A 17,576-nucleotide genomic window follows, 5' to 3' on the forward strand; every position below is an offset into this window, starting at 1 on the left:
CTTGGTTTTGGAGGGGGGTTGTGTTCCAGTTGAGTACTGAAAGAACTAGGACAGGTCCCAGAAATTCACTCGTGTGTGGTCAACCCCATAGTGTGTATGCCGTATATCTCAAATCGCTGCACAAACATAGAACAAATCCTTTTTCAATCTAAGGGCCAAAAACAATAACAATAATCATAAACCATGTTGGCGGTGGCGGAAGAATTACGAAACTGAAAAGGAGTAGGACTGCGAGGGGAGCAGGGAGGCCGATACTGATTTTAAAGCATTGAGGCAACGAACAACCTCTTTTTAAAGTAAAGAAGTGCACCGACGCTGTGGAATGAATTGAAGGCATCCAGTGGCGCTGCATAGAAGGGACCCTGAATCCCTATTTTTTTGTGATTTTAATGTAACAAAATACGGTGGCCCCCCTCCAGTACCTCCGTTAAAGAAATTTCCTGACTGAATAAGGTCAGCAAATCTGGAAGTAAAGACACCAGATGATCTACACACCTGAATAAATTGGAACCACAAACCCCACTAAATTGAAAGAGAGGTTTTGTGTAAAAAGTCAACATTCCACAGAATTGTTTGTCCTGAAGAAGGTGATATCGTTGGTACACCGAAACGCTGCGTCGACATCTACAACAATTATTATTCTGTGAATAATTGGTACATTGTGTAACAGTTTAAAAAAAAAATATTTGTTTTTATATTATATATTGTATACAACCTTGGGTACTAGTACTGTATAAACATTGTTTTAATGATTTATAATAAATTGCTTGGTTTTATATACACATGGTTTATGATTATTGTTATTGTTTTTGGCCCTTAGATTGAAAAAGGATTTGTTCTATGTTTGTGCAGCGATTTGAGATATACCGCATACACACTATGGGGTTGACCACACACGAGTGAATTTCTGGGACCTGTTCTAGTTCTTTCAGTGCTCTCTCCTTGTCCCATATCCAAAAGGAGGCCTCCCTCTTTCTTTATATGTGTTCCAGTTGAGCCGTTGGGTCTCATGAGGCCTTGAGTGATTAGTGCTGGCGAATAGGGGAATTGGAAGTGGATGTTGGGTGGGTTTTCGGAGTGTGGTGACGTTCCCTACTATTTCTGAGAGACCCAGAATTACCCTTTCAAGCTGTCTCTCTAGCAGGGTCAGTCGCTGGTTTGTCTTTAAGTAGGGAAGGGAAGAGGCATCTCAGGCGGATGTTCTGGGTCTCTGGGTCTCTGGGACTGAGTCGAATTGGGGGTCGTGGATGATCTAGGCAGTTGGATATTGGGCGGCTTTGCGTGAGTGGTGTCAGTGAACGGGGGTGTCGGTGTGGGCTGGACTCTCTGCATTGACTTTTGGTGTTTGAGTTGCCCCGATTTCCTCTATGGAAGGTCCTGGATATTGAGAGTGGGCTGTCTCGGTGGGGGTCCCGCTGCCATCTCTTGTGTGGCAGTGGAGGGAAAGGGATAGGCTTCAAGGGTAGCACCCTGAGATTGCAGGTTGTTTGTTGAGAGTGGGTGATTAAGGAAGGCGGGGATGGGTGTTGCTCGGGGTTGGAGGGCCTGATCTATGTTGTGGTATCCATTTTGAAGGAGCGGGGGCAGAAATTTGGGCGCTGTCGGAGAGGGGTAAACAGGGTGGAGCATGGAGATTGGCGAGAGGAGGCAGGCTTGCAAGACAGAGGTATTGTGGGGTGGTGGGTTATGGAAGGGGGAGGTGGGTGTTGGTTGGAATGGACTTGGGAAGCCACGTCTATGTCGGGGCTCTGATTTGAAAGGGGGTTGTGAGAGAGTTGAATCCTCTCTGGGTGGGGTGAACGGCTTGTCAGATGGTGTCTGGAGGTTGTCTGGCATGGCTGGGGTCTTATGAATTTCCTGTGCAATCGCATGGGGGGCTTCTATTTGGGAACAAGAGGATGGACGGCTGGGAGCTATGAGAAAGTGGAGGGGCATCGCGGAGTGAGGGGAAGAGGGAGTCAAAGGATTCTAGGTTGTCGTTATTGGCTTGGATCAAGACTGTGCCGTTGGTGTATATGGTCACGGAGGTGTTGCCTCTAAGTTTGGAGCGATCAGGGAGTTTGATCGTAAGTTTGCAGCTGTGGGTGGTGTTGGTTATTTTCGATATGTGCAGATGTGTCTTGAGGAGGTTGTTCCAATTAGCAGTTCTCGTGGTGTAGAAAATGAGGTCAATTTTTATCTGGCCTTTGGAAGAGCAATAGTATGTGTCCGCAATTAGGGTTTCTGGGTGTTGTCTGATCAGCCGGTGTTTAAGGTTTCTTTTTGCTTTAGGAGTGGGGTTGGGAGGGGGGAATGATGGAGAAGGAGTCCAGGCCGTGTGGTTTTAGTCCTTTGGAAAGGGAGGGGCGGGATGGGGTGGTGGTTGCCATACTGTCCATTAGTTGGACGGGGGGATGCACTTGTGAGGGGATTAAGGTGCGATTCAGCACAGTAGTCTGGGGAGAAATGATCTAAACTACAGAGGCAAAACCCAGGTTGATGATTTTAGTGAATATTGTGTCTAACCTCAGTGGTTGGCTAGGGTGTTAGTTATTAGCCCATGTGATTTTAGTGAATATTGTGTCTGACCTCAGTGGATTGGCTAGAGTGTTATCTGTTAGCCCGCGTGTAGGAGAGATCAGTGTGGTGAGTTGACCAGGGGCTTTTCAGGAACTGTGGCCAAAGCGTAGCCAGGAATAGACAGGCTCCCTTCCGGTTTGGGTAAGACGCGTGAAGTGACACTGTTTAAGGAGCAGTCGTTACTAGCCCAGGTCGAGTGATCAGCCAATTGGGGAAAGAAAAAAAATACTTCTCCAACAGAATCCTGTAGGAAGATAGTTACCCTGCACTAGCTATTAGCAGGTATTTTCCAGGTTGGTTTAGGAAGAATAACCGCTTCTTCGCCTTTACTGCAGGCAGAAAAAGAATGAATAGTGACTAGTCCTACTCCTCTGCTCACAGTGAGTGATGACCGGACCAGGGCCTTCTATGAAGAGTTTGTGAGTTAGGGGTGAATGGCTGCCATCTTGGGGACCGGCCGGTTGTGCTTGTGAGTCTGTGTATTCTGTGTCTTCAGACCCTAATGTTCGTGTCACTGGGCAGCCGATTCATAGACCGGTACAGCGGTCCAGAAATATGCGGTTGGTGAAGGAGGTTGGGGGAGCTAAGGGGACTTGCACTATCTGTGGGCATCTGATTTGCTTTTGCATTGACGCCATCTTAGGGTCAGGCAAAAGGAAGCGAGTCCTGAGTCTCCTGTTGTTGTAACTAGATGGGGTTCCTCTTTGCGCCTTACCGGTCCTGAGGAGCGGACCTGCACTTGATTCTTTGTTTTCTCGCCATAGTCTGGTTCCTCAGGGACTTTTTTCAATCCGTCTCAAAGGAGTCACGGAGCATCCGATTCTTCCATTGTCAGCTGTAGGCATTTGACCGTCCGGAGTCCTGCTTGATTGCTGTCTGGAGTTTGTTTATTAAAAAAATGCAGTTACAACTTCCTTCAGGTCCAAGGGAGGCTGTTTGGGATCATCTTCTGAGAAGTCCGCCGTGGCTGCCCGATCTTCGATGCAGGGGCAGCTTGCTTTTAGAGAATAATATCCCACTGTGTGAGACATTATCTCATTCAGTGAGGCAGACTTGAAGAAAGAGAGTTGGTTCTACCCTGAGCTGTACTCCACATTAAGCAATAGCTGTATTCCACCATGTGAGACAGTGGTATCTGATCCTTTCCGACATTAGTCTATCCACCATTTTATAGAGACCTTCCAAACTTTGTGCTTGATGACAGTATATGAAACCAGCGACTTTGATAGGTGGATTTTACTTCTTGTGAGATTGAGCACTCCTAGGTGAGCAATATCACACCCATTCTGGTGGTAGCTCAACCTGAAAGGAAGGAGATTACCCAATCGAGACAGGGTATGGTCTACTCTCTTCATTTGTCACTAGAATCAACGATATCTTCATAAAGCCATGTTGTCACTTTAGTTTTATTAGGATATTTAACTTTTCATCTTCAAAAGGCAATATAAAAACATAGCAGTAGCTAAAATAAACAAAGGGATCATTTTCCTTATTATGGTTGGTGATTGATCATTAGTTTTTGTTTATTAGGGATTGCAGGATACTTTCCGCTCAACGTCAATGTACACCTGTGCATTAAGATGAAAAATGTCTGTTTCAACTTTACAAACCTCATATTTTTTTTGTAGAAAACTATACGTAAAGGAGATGAATGCATTTTGAAGAACAACTCAGAGCGGAGTAAATGGCACGTGACTGGCCCAGGAGGACTTGATATGCTGGTTCCTTCTGTTAGCCTTATCGTACCTCCACCAAATCCGATTGCTGTAGATCTTTCTACAAAGTAAGTTACAGTGCCAATAGTAGCATTTCTTGTGTTTTGACTGATGACAATGCAACCAAGATATCTTTCTAGACTTACTAATATGGCGTGTGTACACATATTCCTCACAGTCGTATCATCTTATTATTTCTGGTGCTTACTTATTTACCTCTAGCCCCTAGGTATAGTTGTCCTCAATTCAGGAGTAATTTAAAATATATTTTTGCATTTGATAGGAGCAAGAGAATGTGGGGAGTTGTTCCATAATTTACATTTTCTTAAGAATAATTGTCCTCAACACAGTTCTGGTACCTATGTCTCATCCACACTCATTTGTGATATGTGTTCCATGTACATACTCCTCAGTGGCTTTTGTGCCATCTTGCCTGGTAGCTGTGTACACTTTGCCACTTCAAGCTAAATCTGTGTGTTGACCCAGATGACGCCGCATCTCGATTGGATCTGTCGATCCATTTTGGATCTGTAGACCGAGGGGGTTAAGTGTTTGGCGAATGCAGGACTTCAACCATAAATTCACAGATCTCCTATCAGTCCTATTTAAAGTGTATGTAATCAGTAATGTGGACAGGACATTTACAAAACTCTGAATAGCCTCCTCCAGTCTCTTGCATGGAACTGCAGACTCATTTTGTCTCTGAGCCTCGTCCTTGCCAAAGCTATCTTAATGCCAGTTTGTCAGCTAACATACATCATCAGTGATAGATACAGTACATATCACGTTCTACAAATATAGTGCATTGTTTTGTTTTCATATTTGTGGATCCACCTAATGACCATTTTTGGAAGTTTCTAGCAACCTTTGACCTTGTTAATGCAGAGTTTTTCAAAGGTTAGTCAGTGTAGTTGATCAAATACCTATATACACGAGCAAACTCAGTAAAAACCCATTTTTGGTTACTTTTTGAAAAACGGTTTAATTCATATTCTGAAAAAAGACTAATGAAGATGAAACTTACTTTTCGTGCCTAAATTGGTGAAACTCATTAAGAGCTGTTTCTTGAATTCGGAAAAATATAATATTAGGCTAAACAAAACTTGATATGTGTTTTTTTTTTAAATGGTCCTAAAAGCCATCATTCTATTTGCGTAAGTGATGTCATAAACACGATAATTGCTGCCTGATGCCAACACATCTTGTTCTTTCCTCCCGGAAAGATACATCATACTTTGGAAAAGTTTAGGTGATATGATTTTAAACATATTTTAAAACTTTTGACTGTTTGCCATATCAGTAATGTTATTGGTGATGTTATGTTATTCGAAACTGAAATAATCATCAGTACCTCACAAAGTATGTTTTCTGTGGTAATCTTGAAATGTTTTTTGATCTTCTCTCCAGGATTGAGCAGTACTATGAATTGTTTTTGTCCTTCTGGAACCAGTTGTACATCAACATGAAAAGCTTGGTGTCTTGGAAATATTGTATGATGGACATTGAGAAAATTAGAGCAATGACTCTTGCTAAGGTGTGTATTTGTGTGGTTGTTAACCTCGCTCATTTTTAGGTGTTCTTTAATGAACTCAGACAAATACAAAGACTTTACACAAAGCTAAATTGTGAATGTATCACTTTATTCAATGTTGTAATTAAGGAGAACTAAGCTGAATATGTTTTAGCTTTGGGACAGCTTAACTTGTGACCTCTAAATAGATTGGCTTTTTATTCAGCACAATTTCGAAAACTATTGGGAAGTTTTTCAGTATTGACACTAGTATGAGGCAGGTAGTCATTTAATTCACAGAGGCTTTGTAGCACGTCTTTCAGGAGTGGATGCAGATTGTTGCTACATATATTCTGTAAGTGATCTTTGTTCTACATTTTATAGGATATATCTGGAGAAGCTGTTTCAAAGTGTGCTTTTCATGGTGGCATCTTTTCTTCAGAGGTGGTGGCCTAACCTACCACCCATGTTTCCTATTTCTCCTAAAAAAGAACATTCACTTCAGCATTAAATTCTTTTTTTTCAAAAAGGTGCTCTTGATTTTTCAGTCTTTCATGTGACCATAACAGAAAGTTTGTATTCAGCACAGTTTAGTATAATAAGTTACATGGTAAGTTGTATCTGCACCCAAGAATGATGGAGTGTGTTGGCCTTTCTCATATTAATGCTGGTCTGTGTGCCAAAGCATCTGTAGATTTTGTAAGATATAGAAAACAAAATCATATTTGTGTTTTGATTGGTTAATTTAATCGTGGCACCTGCAAAAATGTATTATATGCTCATGTTTAAACTACTTAAAATGTTTAGATCAGGCTTGCATTTCTTTTATGAAGCACTTAATTTTTGGATGTTATGTACCAATGAATCCGTGAAAAAAATGCTTGTTCTAAAAAAATCTGTTGATTTCTTAAATTTGTTTTTAGCTCAAAACAATGCGTTATGAGGATTACCAAAAAGTTGTATCAGATCTGGAAATTCATTACCAAGAATTCCTTCGAAACAGCCAAGGATCAGAGATGTTTGGTGATGATGACAAGCGAAAGATGCAGTCTCAATTTTCAGAAGCTCAGAAACATTATCAGACCTTAGTGGTTCAGCTCCCGAACTATCAAACAACTAAAGTAATCCAGGTTCAGCAACCGCAGCAGCAGCAACAAAAGCACATAACTGAGCTCAACACCCAAGGTTTGTTTCTTCCTTCTGGCAGTATGCTGAAACATTTCTGCATAGCGCTGTTCTAGGACCATCCCTCCCAGTCTTCTTTTTCATTCTCATTTTTTTCTGCGTCACTATAGACCGCATTATAACCGGTGCTTTAACACATACTTAGAATGGGTTATGGGTCTACACCCCCGCCCTCCTCCTCATGATAGGAAAACGTCCTTGTCCATTTCAGGCCCCTGCTCCTGTCTATGGGTCTTGCTCCCTGTTTGTGTGTTACCCTGATGTTGGACTGATATAGTCTGTATCCTTCCCTTGCTGATGTCCAGGACCTTTGATTAGTTGCGGTTGCATGCACCATTTGTGGTCTAGCACTCACTGGGAATGCATTTCCTGCTCCCTTCCTTCCCTCTCTTTCATTTACTCTCCCATGTCGCTCTCTCCCTACTCCTGCCTCCCCAGCCATGCTTGAATCCTACCGCCTCCCCCCCCATCCTCCTCCATATTGCTCTTTCCTCCTTGCTTCAACACCAAACACTGCTGGAGCTTGGCATCTCTCTCATTCACTCACTCCAGTACTTCTCTCTTCCTTCTGTTGTCAAGCCATCCATTTGTAGGCACTATTTGTTTTGCGAATACATGTTGAATTGCTCTTGCAATGACAAAGCCAACAGCTGCAGGTGGCCCTCTTAGAATTTTATTGTGTGTTCTTTCAAAATGGTCGACACGACACAGACGAATGCAGCACTGTGAGCATCTTATAATGGTATAAGATTAAGCATATTTAATAAAATGACTGAATTAATCTTCAGTTTAAAGGCTTTTATAATTAGGTATGTGGCACGAAAGTGTGGTAATATTTTTCTTAATTATTTCCCACCATGTATGATTAAACATCGGAACGTTTTTGTTGTAATTCTCAAGTCTGTTAAAACTATTTTGATGGCAAGTCATTAAGATGTGAACAAAGCTCCCCTGGTAGAGTTATATCCTCTTTTTAAGTAGATGTTATCACTAAGCAGCAAGCAGTTTTCTGCTGTGTCTCCCCCCATCAGTGGTCTTCATCCAGATATAAAAATATTCATAACAGCCTTCAACAGCAGACCTCCAATTTTACCTGTGAATACCTCATAATAGGAAGTGTTTGGCTATTGAGGCCTGATCTAACCATTATGCAGACACCTCTTCTTCCCCCCCTGAAGTCATTGCTTTCAGAAATATCTCAGGGATGCATGTGACGGCTTGAGCCTTTTTGAACTCTCAGCAGAAGTAGATGACAGTTTCAGAGAGTCAGTAGTCTTAACACTTATCCCTAGTCCTGACAAGGAGGCTGGGGTGCTTGAAACTGGTGCTTCGCCCTCCACAGGCTGTTACAACCTCAATTTCCCAGGAGTGCCTGTATCACTCTGGCCTGCCATATCTTCCCAATTGAATTTTAATACTGCGGCACCCTCTTCAATCCAAAAGATGGTTTCCTCTTTGAAATGTGCTTTGCATTCCTTTCTTTTGCCCTACATCCACAGCTGCGGCGGGGTAGCTGCCTGGGGGTATTTGCTGTAGAGTAGTAACGCTATTTATCAAAGTAAAATGCAGGAGATCTACGATGGACCTTTCAGCTGGTACTGTGTACCTACTGCAGATATAAACATGGCTTTGAGTTTTCGGGCGGGGAATGAGAGACTTACCAAAGTGTGCTGGAACTCTAGCTTGCTGGCTTGCTGAGTGGACAAATGTTCACCCTGTCGTGGCTCCTGCGAACACATACACCCCCTTTTAATAGAATCTCATTTTAGGGATAGTCTGCCATCACCCGTTCACTACTGACTGCCATTGGAAAGGTGGCTTTTTGTGTTCTAATAAGGAAAAGTGATCATTATGGAAAACTAGGAAGGACCGTTACAAATTATGGTGAAAAATAGCGTATGTTGAGTTAATGCATTAAAAAAAGTTATGCTACTTTCACCTGCAGAAGATGCGATGGCTGTTATACTTAGGCTTAAAGTAGATGAGAACGTCTTGTCTTAGATCTGCTAATGGAAGCTAAATTGAACCCCCTGTGTGTAATTTACATAATTTTTGCACTTTTTTTCTTCACAGACAGTTGGTAAAATACCTCAGTTAGATTTTCATGTGGCTTTTAGGTTTTCATGTGCCTCCGCATGGTAACCAATTATTACATGTTTCGTTTAACATAGCCATGGTATTATTTATTCAACTCTGATTTCGTTTTCTTCCCTTGAATGTCTTTGAAGATTGAGCATGCACATTCCATACTTCTAGCCACAAACATTTTATGTCTAACTATTGTTTTTTTTTTCCTCACACAGTCACTTCACACATAATATTTCTGCTTCTTTTGAATTGCATTGCAGTTATCAGGGAAGTTTCCAATAAAGTTGGGTCTTCATCAAATGGATATGTGGAAATTGACAGAGGTCAACAGATTGATAGAGAGCGAGAGAAGCAGGAAACGCAGCTATTGCTTCAGCTCCAGAGGATTCGTCAGCGGTTGGGAAGCTATGAGATGAGTTTGTTTCAGAAGAATACATTTAATCTGGATCAAGAGGCATTTAAAGACTTTGCTGCCCGGATATCAGACTTGGAGGTATGACCCATAGATCCATTTCCAAGTGTCCTGACTTTATTTCCCGCATAGCTTAATTGTCCATTTATATGCATTTTTTTGGGATTGGGACACAAAGTTGAAAGGGAACACACACTGTCAGAATCGTAGCTCTGAAGCTTTCTATTTAATTAAAAAAGATTGACCTCGACTGGTTGTAGCGGCAGGGCAGATTCACTGCTAGATCTTTATGGAGATCGCTAAACCCCGCGCAAGCTGTCTGATTTGAGTCTGGATCAATTCACATTTTATGTGGCTGGAAATTTCAGAGAATCCCTCGGTTTAACTGTTTCCTTGGGAATTGATGTTCTTTCGATCATTTGATTCCTGTTCATCCCCCTTTTGAAGCCTGGGGGGAAAACATTCTTATAAAGTTTTTGTCTTCTTCTGTTATCAGCAGTATGGCTTATGGAATTTGGCGACTCAGCCTCTTTGGCCTTGGTTACTTGTCTTGATTCCAATTGTAGGTATATTTTGGGCATACCAGACATATTAATCTGCAATTTTGTATAAGGTGTCATGAAGCAGACCAAATGCATTTTTAGTTTTGTCATATCTGGGATATAGCCTAGGATTCAGATTGATTGATTGATTGTGGGTTTCTAAAGCGCTAGAATCGACTCCCGAAGGAGTATCTCTGCGCTGTAGACCGCTGGGGAACCCGTCCTGGCTTTACCTGTGAGATGGTCCCTACTGGGTATCTCCAAGGTGAAACCAGGCATCCCCGGCGTATGTGGGGGGCCGTTGTGGAGATGAGGCAAGCTAATGCCCAGAGTTGCCGAGTGTGATCCCTAGTTAGAGTAGGCACCAAGGCGAGAATTATCGAGTCCGTTGACCCTGGTCCAAGACCCTGCCGCATCGGGAATTGAACCCTGGTCCTGGGCCGTCCTCTGCTCCCGGGTCTGCCGCCTCTAACCAGTGAGCCACACCACTCCACGGATAAAGGATAAACCTTTGCTGCTTTCACCTACCCTGGAAGAAAAGGAATTTATGCTGCTATTTAGGGATGAGCTGACCCACGGCTGGCCAGACCCCAGCTAGAAATGAGTACTCTGAAAGAGGATTCAGGGCTTGCAGGAGACAAGAGACTTTCAAAGACTGTGCGTTTGATGAAACTCATTGCCTTAATTCACACCATGCCACCATTGATACTCTGGGTTTCTGTATCACACCTATTCAATTCTTAGGTATGCAAGGATTTCTTTCTTTCACCTATGCCTTAGGATAATGTCTCATTGATTGATGCACATTATCCAATTCTGGAACCATTTAAATTTCCGTTGCTGTTCCAGAGATATTGCATTTAAAGACACACTTGAACTCTACCCCTAAATTCCAGTTTCCCTTGGCCATCCCGTGACTGTGACGCATACATGGGTAATTCAGATTGTAGGAAGCTGTCTCTTTATATAGTGGACAGATATTAGGTACACTATGTGAAGGGTCCAAGTAACCGGTATCGATTTACAGAGGCAAAAATTATAACACTATATGCTCTCTTTTGTGGTAGTGTGAGTGAGCAGTATAGGCTTATCAGAGGGTAGCGCCAAGCATTTGTTGTACTCACAGAGGCAATAAATGAGATACACACTCAAGAATAAATCCAAGACCGATTTAGAAAAAGAAGTCATATTTTTGATACCAAGAACTTTGTTATCAAGTAAGAACTTTTTAATATGTTGAATTTCACAGGTAAGAAAACATTTAACTTAAACGCATCTTTACGCAGCAATGCTTCCCTATGGGAGAAAAGGCATATGTTGCATACAGTTTTTTATGGTCTGTTTCTGGGGGACTTAGTCATAGGGTGCCAAGGTCCAAAGTACCATCAGCAGTTACTCATTTCCTGTCCTGGGGCATCCAAAGGTGCTTGTCGGGTTGATAGCTGTGCGTGCTACGCAGATGGGAAGAAAGAGTGGACACCTACAAACAGGCTGTAGAGGGGGACAAGTCCGGAGGGCTCTCAACAGGGGGGCTCGGGTCACAGGGGTCCTGGGAATTAGGAGGCATAGCCGGTATGCCAGTACCAGGGCTGGGGCGCTTGGGAGCAGAGTGGAAAGGTCGGCTGGGCTCTTTGCATCCTAGGGCCTTCCGTTATCCATCTCGCTGGTTGAGGGCACAGAAATCAGAACAGCTGGGCCGCTCTGAAAGTGGGTCTCTGTGGTGCTTTCGTCTTTCGACGGATGCTCATTCTTGCCGCTGTTAGAGTCCCGAATTGACTTAAACAGGCCTTCGTTGTTGCAAGGGGTCCAGTACCCCAAGTAGTGGTGCTGTTCAGTTCCAGATCTGTTGTCCTATCACTCGGTGGGGGGAGAGATCTGCCCTTTTGGAGCACAGGAGCACACCTTTTCCGGGAAGGCTGCTGTGTCGGGCTGGCTGGGGAGTGGCAACACGGTAAACCGGACTATGCCAGCGGACTGCAGGGGAGTAGCTCCTCTACTCGAAGCTGGGGAACCGGGTTCGAGTCTCAGCGGGGACGCTCAACATCCTTTGATTCTGGGCAAAGCACTTAATCCCTCCGTGCCTAATAAAAATAATTCATGTGTCCATCTGTAACACAACTGGTGCTCAAGTAAAGTGATATGATCCCTTCGGGTCTATTTCGCGGTATATACACCCCCCCCCTTCAAAACAGGGAGATTGCTGGCAATTTGCGTAGGGCTGGAAGTCTACTGGGGTTCTTTGTAGTTGCTCAGGTCACAATTATTGAGATTGGTGCAGGCAGGCAGGGTTTGGCACCAAAGGTCCACATGAGTCTTCAGTTCTCGCTGTCTTGTGAATCTTTTTTGTCCTCTTCTAGTGGATCAGTCAAATCTGAGTTCCTGGCATCAGGGGTTCCTCCTAAATACTCAATTTAATGGCTTTAAGGGGAGTGACAGGTAGTAGTCAATGGGTTATTTAACTTTATCACAACTACACAGCCTATTGGACCACATCCTGTGCGAGGTGGCATTAACCCTGACCCAGTGAGCCTATTTCCACCAAAAACCAAAATGGTGAAATTCTAAGTTTAGTGTTAACATCACCTTAGGGGTGGGACTAGCCTGATGGGGAAACACACCTCTTGACTAACGAGTTTTCCCGTCTGTACGAGTGTCAAATGGGCCTGGGGTGGTATTTCCCCTGTCTGTGGAAGCCTTGGGTCGTATATCAAAGGTGGCAGAGGCCTTTGAAGCCTCCTCACTTTTATACGCTGATTAATTAGTCATCTTGCTTGGAGGAGGTGACAACACCTTCCACCAGAGCAGGCATTGTTTAGGCCCTCGGAGAGTGCAAGCTCTCTCCTGCAGGGGGTCAGAAACCTATCTGTGGTGGCAGGCTGGTCTACACCAGTCAGCAAGTACATTAGTAGTTGTAGATTTTCAGGGGGCACCTCTAAGGTGCCCTCTGGGTGCCTGTAATAATAAATCCATCACTGGACTCCATGTGGGCTAATTATTGCAAGATGTTTGATACCAAACATCTCTAGTTTCAGTGAAGCCCTCGTGTAGCTGGGAAACTTGTAGTTACTAGTGTCCAGGACATGTACTTAAAAGGGCTTCCCTGTTCACTTGATATATTTAAAAATTGGCCTAGGCATCACAGGGGCATATCTGCTCATGTAGATAATTCCACACATATGCCTTGGGGCTGGAAGTCCTGCTGTAGGGGTGACTTATCTATACTGCAGGCAGTGTCTGTAGGGATGGTATGCAGGAGGTGTGCTACGTTGTGTCATCACTTTTCTCTGCGCTGTTTCACGCAGCTTACAGTGGCAGTGTGAACGAGTGTGCTGAGGGGTCCATTAGGGTGGCACAATATATGTTGCGCCCTTAGGGACCCTCTCTAGCCTCCTTGCCCTAGGTTCTAGGAGTACCATTTACTAGGACTTGCAGGGGGTGCTAAATGTATTGCCAATTGAGGGAACAATTGTACAGTTTTCGGAAAAGAGATCTGGCACTGAGGGCCTGCAGTGCATTTCTGTCAATATTGCATCCAATACCAGGCAAAAAGTCAGGGTGACCATGTCAAATAGGGTGTCTTTCCTCCACAGATCACATAAGTGTCTGTAGGAACGTGCACCTTTTTGTCAGGGTCACCCCCCACTTTTTGCCACTGGTACTGATGTTTTTCGAATGATGTGCACTGGGTCACTGCTAATCAGGCCCTAGTGCCATTACTCATTCCCTAAAGACAAGGTAAGATGGTCTAATTGTGATACAATTGGCACATACTTTGGCACCCCTGTAAATCCAGAGTAAATGGTAACCCTGGTACCTAGGGCATGGGTGCTAAGGAGGGTCCTTAAGGGCTGCAGCATGTATTAGGGACCCAATAGAAATTGCTGGCAGACTGCCATTGCAGGTTGTGTGACCTGGTGCAAACCGTGTGTGAAAACACAACATGGCACACTCACTGTATGCGATGGCAAAGTCACTGTATATATTATATGTAAGTCACCCCTACAGCATGCCTTATAGCCCTAAGGCAGGGTGCATTATATTACATGTGAAGACATATCTGCATGAGCAGATATGCCCCTGTGATGTCTAGTTCAATTACTAGATGGCACAAGTGAACAGAAAAGCCATCTTAAGTAAATCTACTGGACACTGGTCATAACGCGTTCCACAGGTACATGATGGCTCTACTGAAATGTATGGTGTTTGGTATCAAACACCTTGTCTTAATAAATCTGTACTGCTGCCAGTACTAGATGTATTATGACATGCACCCAGAGGGCACCGGAGTGGTGTCCCCTGAAAAGCCTACCCGTATCTAGTGAGCTGGCCGACTGGCATCGACCAGCCTGCCACCACAGGTTTCTGACTTCCTGCAGGTGTGCCCAGAAATAATCCCAAGTTGCTCACACCTCCTCCAGCAGGATGGCTAGTGATTTAGCATATCAGGGCCATGGGCTTCAAAGCACCTGTTGGCTTTAATATGCAACCCAGGCTTCCCTCAGACATGGGAGATGCCACCCCCTACCCAGAGGACCATTTGACACCAAGACTGGTGGGAAATTAGCTTATAAGAGCACTGCTGTTACTAAAGAGGGGATTCTTTGATGAAGAGCACAGTGCATCAGAATATTCTAATCTGTCTGTTAAGATGCAACCAGAGAGGTCAAGAGAGGTCCACTGAAGGGAAGTCAGCTACACTGTTTTAATCAGATGATATTAATTACACAATTATATATCGGGCAGTCACCTTGAGTTACATTCACATTTTTAGAAGACATTGCCACATTGATTCATTACATAGGCAAGACCAAAATGTGGTCAAGCAATACCTTAGATGTATTTAGGAATGCTCCGGCTTCTAACATCTACTAAGGAGTAGACACTACTTCAATGTCAATGCACAGCTTGTGAATTTTATAGCAGGTTTACACAAATTATTTATTAGTCACAATGGTGTTCAACTTCAAATCTGGTATGCATCCATATGAACCTTACATCCTCCCCATGATGCTGTCGAGGTTATCATAAATACGGAGCAGCCAATGTTCGATAACCCCTTCATATTAAATTCTATAAATCACGAATTTGTACTCATCACCCCGAAGCACAAAACAAACTTGACACCACTCTTCAAAATTAACAAACATTTGAAATTTCCTACCTATCTCTTACCTCTTCTGTGAAATACTTGAGCTTCACCAGTGCATTCATCAAGATGGTCCAGGGTGCAAACTTCTTCGAATACTGTTAGAACAAATTATTCACCTCTTGGCACTCATCAGGATGTTGGCAACACCATTTTAGCTGGGGTGCCTCAGGCATCACTCTCATAATCAAGACTGACTTTCATGCAGTGGCCTGACTAATATCTGTGAAGAGAAAGGTCAGGCACATCATGACGTTAATAAAGGAACTATATTGGCTTCCAATCCAGGCCAGAATAAAATGAAACATTTTCTTTCTAATTTACATGGCTGTAGACTAGGGCATTTCTCTGCTCACCATTTCCAGAGGACAAATTGGTATTCACAGCAAAGATACTCTTTGCCTGGGAATACCAAATCTGGAAACAACTCTGGCACTAAAGCTTTCCTTTACTGGTGTGGAAACTAGTTCTCAAACTCTCACTCGCCCACTTTCGAAACCAGACCATCTTGCCTTCAGAAGATTGTTGAAAATACCAAATTCATCTGAACATATGTTGCGTGTATTCTCTGCCTCTGTTTTTCATTTTTTCCTATCTTCACATCAGTTGAAAATGTTATTGTAAGCCTTTCTATTTGGGAAGCCCTGCAGTATCTTACTCTCTTATGCTTTTATTGTTGCATGCAAAGCATATTTTTGCCTTTTAGGTACATTAGCAATACTCATTAAATATAATGTTTAATAAATACAATATAATACCTCAACGGTACATAGATGCAATATAGTAAAATATTAGTGTGAATATACATGAAGATAGCATCCAAGTGTGAAGCACTGCGGATGTCCTTTAATGTCCGATGAGAGTCTTATTACAGATATTCTATTGTTTGACATCCACTGTTTTATTTATTGAAGCAAAGCTTCATACTAGATTACCATATCAGTGTATCATGGACTTCAGGTAAATCTAAAACCTATATTAACCGGTCCCTCTAAATACAGGTAAGTCACAAGCGCTCTAAAGGTTTCACTACATAGGAGAAAGAGAGTAGAACCTGCCTTTGATAATACACTGACTGACAGTTTGAACAACAGAATCTTAATGTTGCATTCACTGACGTTTTTGTCCTATATTGTTTACAGGGCAAGAGAAGTGAGTCCCAGGCGTTATATGCAGAGCTCAGCAAGATTAAAGAAATGATGGTCACCCTTAAGGGCTCAGACAAGTCATCCTATGTACAGTCCGAGCTGAGTTTACTGTTTCAAAAAATGGAGAATGTCAATGATTTCTCTTCAATCTACTTGGAGAGGTATTGAAAAGTAATCTCATCTAATATACCTGTGCTAATTAACGTGTTCCAGCATCTCGTCACATTAGAATGTATAATATAATTCACACTTAGTTCACAAATATTGTTATGCATTAATTCTAAGGCTTTTTATTGATGCAATATACCACCCCAGTCTCCCTAAATGCTGTCTAAAATACACGAATCATCAAGCTGCAGACATCACTTTTTCATCTTTTCTTCTTTTAATTCAGTCTGCTGTTAACACCATTGCTAATAGTGCCACAATGTGTTGAGATATGAAGTGATGTTATCTTTCTTGTCCCTCATCCCTTCAAATAAACCAACTTAGCTGCATAATTGTGAGTGTATTTGATTGGAGCTAGGTTGAGATTTCTTGAGACAGATGATCTCCACCTAGTGTGCCAAGACATTTTTTCACCACGGCGATGATTTCGCCAGCAGGCAATTTTGGTTTTGCTGCCTGTAGCAGGTGTAGTTTATAGGGTGAAGTTTGGTGATGTGAGTTTTAAGGGTTAGAGGAGAGTCTAAAATAAATTCTGATTTTTACAGAGGAGACCATCTTTTGGGAAATTTCCAGTGATTTGAATGAGTTCAGCCAATCTAGCAAAGTGGAGGAAGATGAAGCAGAATAAAGCCAGAAGTGTGCTGTATATAATAGGTGTTTGTTTGGGTCATCCAGTCTAGTGTGTGAGAGAAATGGACCTACCAGTCCTCGAAGGTGTCCAGAAACAGTTTTCGGCTAAAACTATTGCTGTATAGATGAGTAACTATTCTAATAGGGGTTTCCTGTGTTTATTTGTCACCTCCATTCTGTTTTGCATTAGTTCTCTATTGGTTTTAAACTATAGATACATCAATAGGTATTGGAAATGCACTCATGGAGCAAATCGACCTGTGCCATAAGATATTGTAAGAGGATATTGTAGAAAATATGCACACTGGACTGATCTTTGATCCTTCGTTGGTTACTCACTGTCTGTGAAATCTATTAATATTCATGGGTCCTTTACTTTGCTCAAGCATGCTAATAGAACTATCAGCATGCTTGAGCAAAGTAAAGGACCCATGAATAATAAAATTCACACACGGTAAGTAACTAACGAAGGA

The 17,576-nt window shown here is 42.8% G+C and overlaps 1 protein-coding gene across 3 annotated transcripts in view; it reads left to right on the forward strand.

Annotated features, from left to right (window-relative positions):
• The window catches only part of DSP (desmoplakin), a 248,517-nt gene that overhangs the window by 136,363 nt on the left and 94,578 nt on the right, over positions 1-17,576 (forward strand). For all 3 annotated transcript variants that reach the window (XM_078688070.1, XM_078688071.1, XM_078688072.1), the window contains exons 12-16: positions 4,188-4,342; positions 5,682-5,808; positions 6,708-6,969; positions 9,318-9,550; positions 16,300-16,466. In XM_078688070.1, coding sequence (XP_078544196.1) covers positions 4,188-4,342; positions 5,682-5,808; positions 6,708-6,969; positions 9,318-9,550; positions 16,300-16,466 — 944 coding nt within the window. The remainder of the gene's footprint in view (positions 1-4,187; positions 4,343-5,681; positions 5,809-6,707; positions 6,970-9,317; positions 9,551-16,299; positions 16,467-17,576) is intronic.

This window comes from Lissotriton helveticus, chromosome 4_1, assembly GCF_964261635.1.
Source record: "Lissotriton helveticus chromosome 4_1, aLisHel1.1, whole genome shotgun sequence".
In the NCBI taxonomy this organism is placed as follows: domain Eukaryota; kingdom Metazoa; phylum Chordata; class Amphibia; order Caudata; family Salamandridae; genus Lissotriton; species Lissotriton helveticus.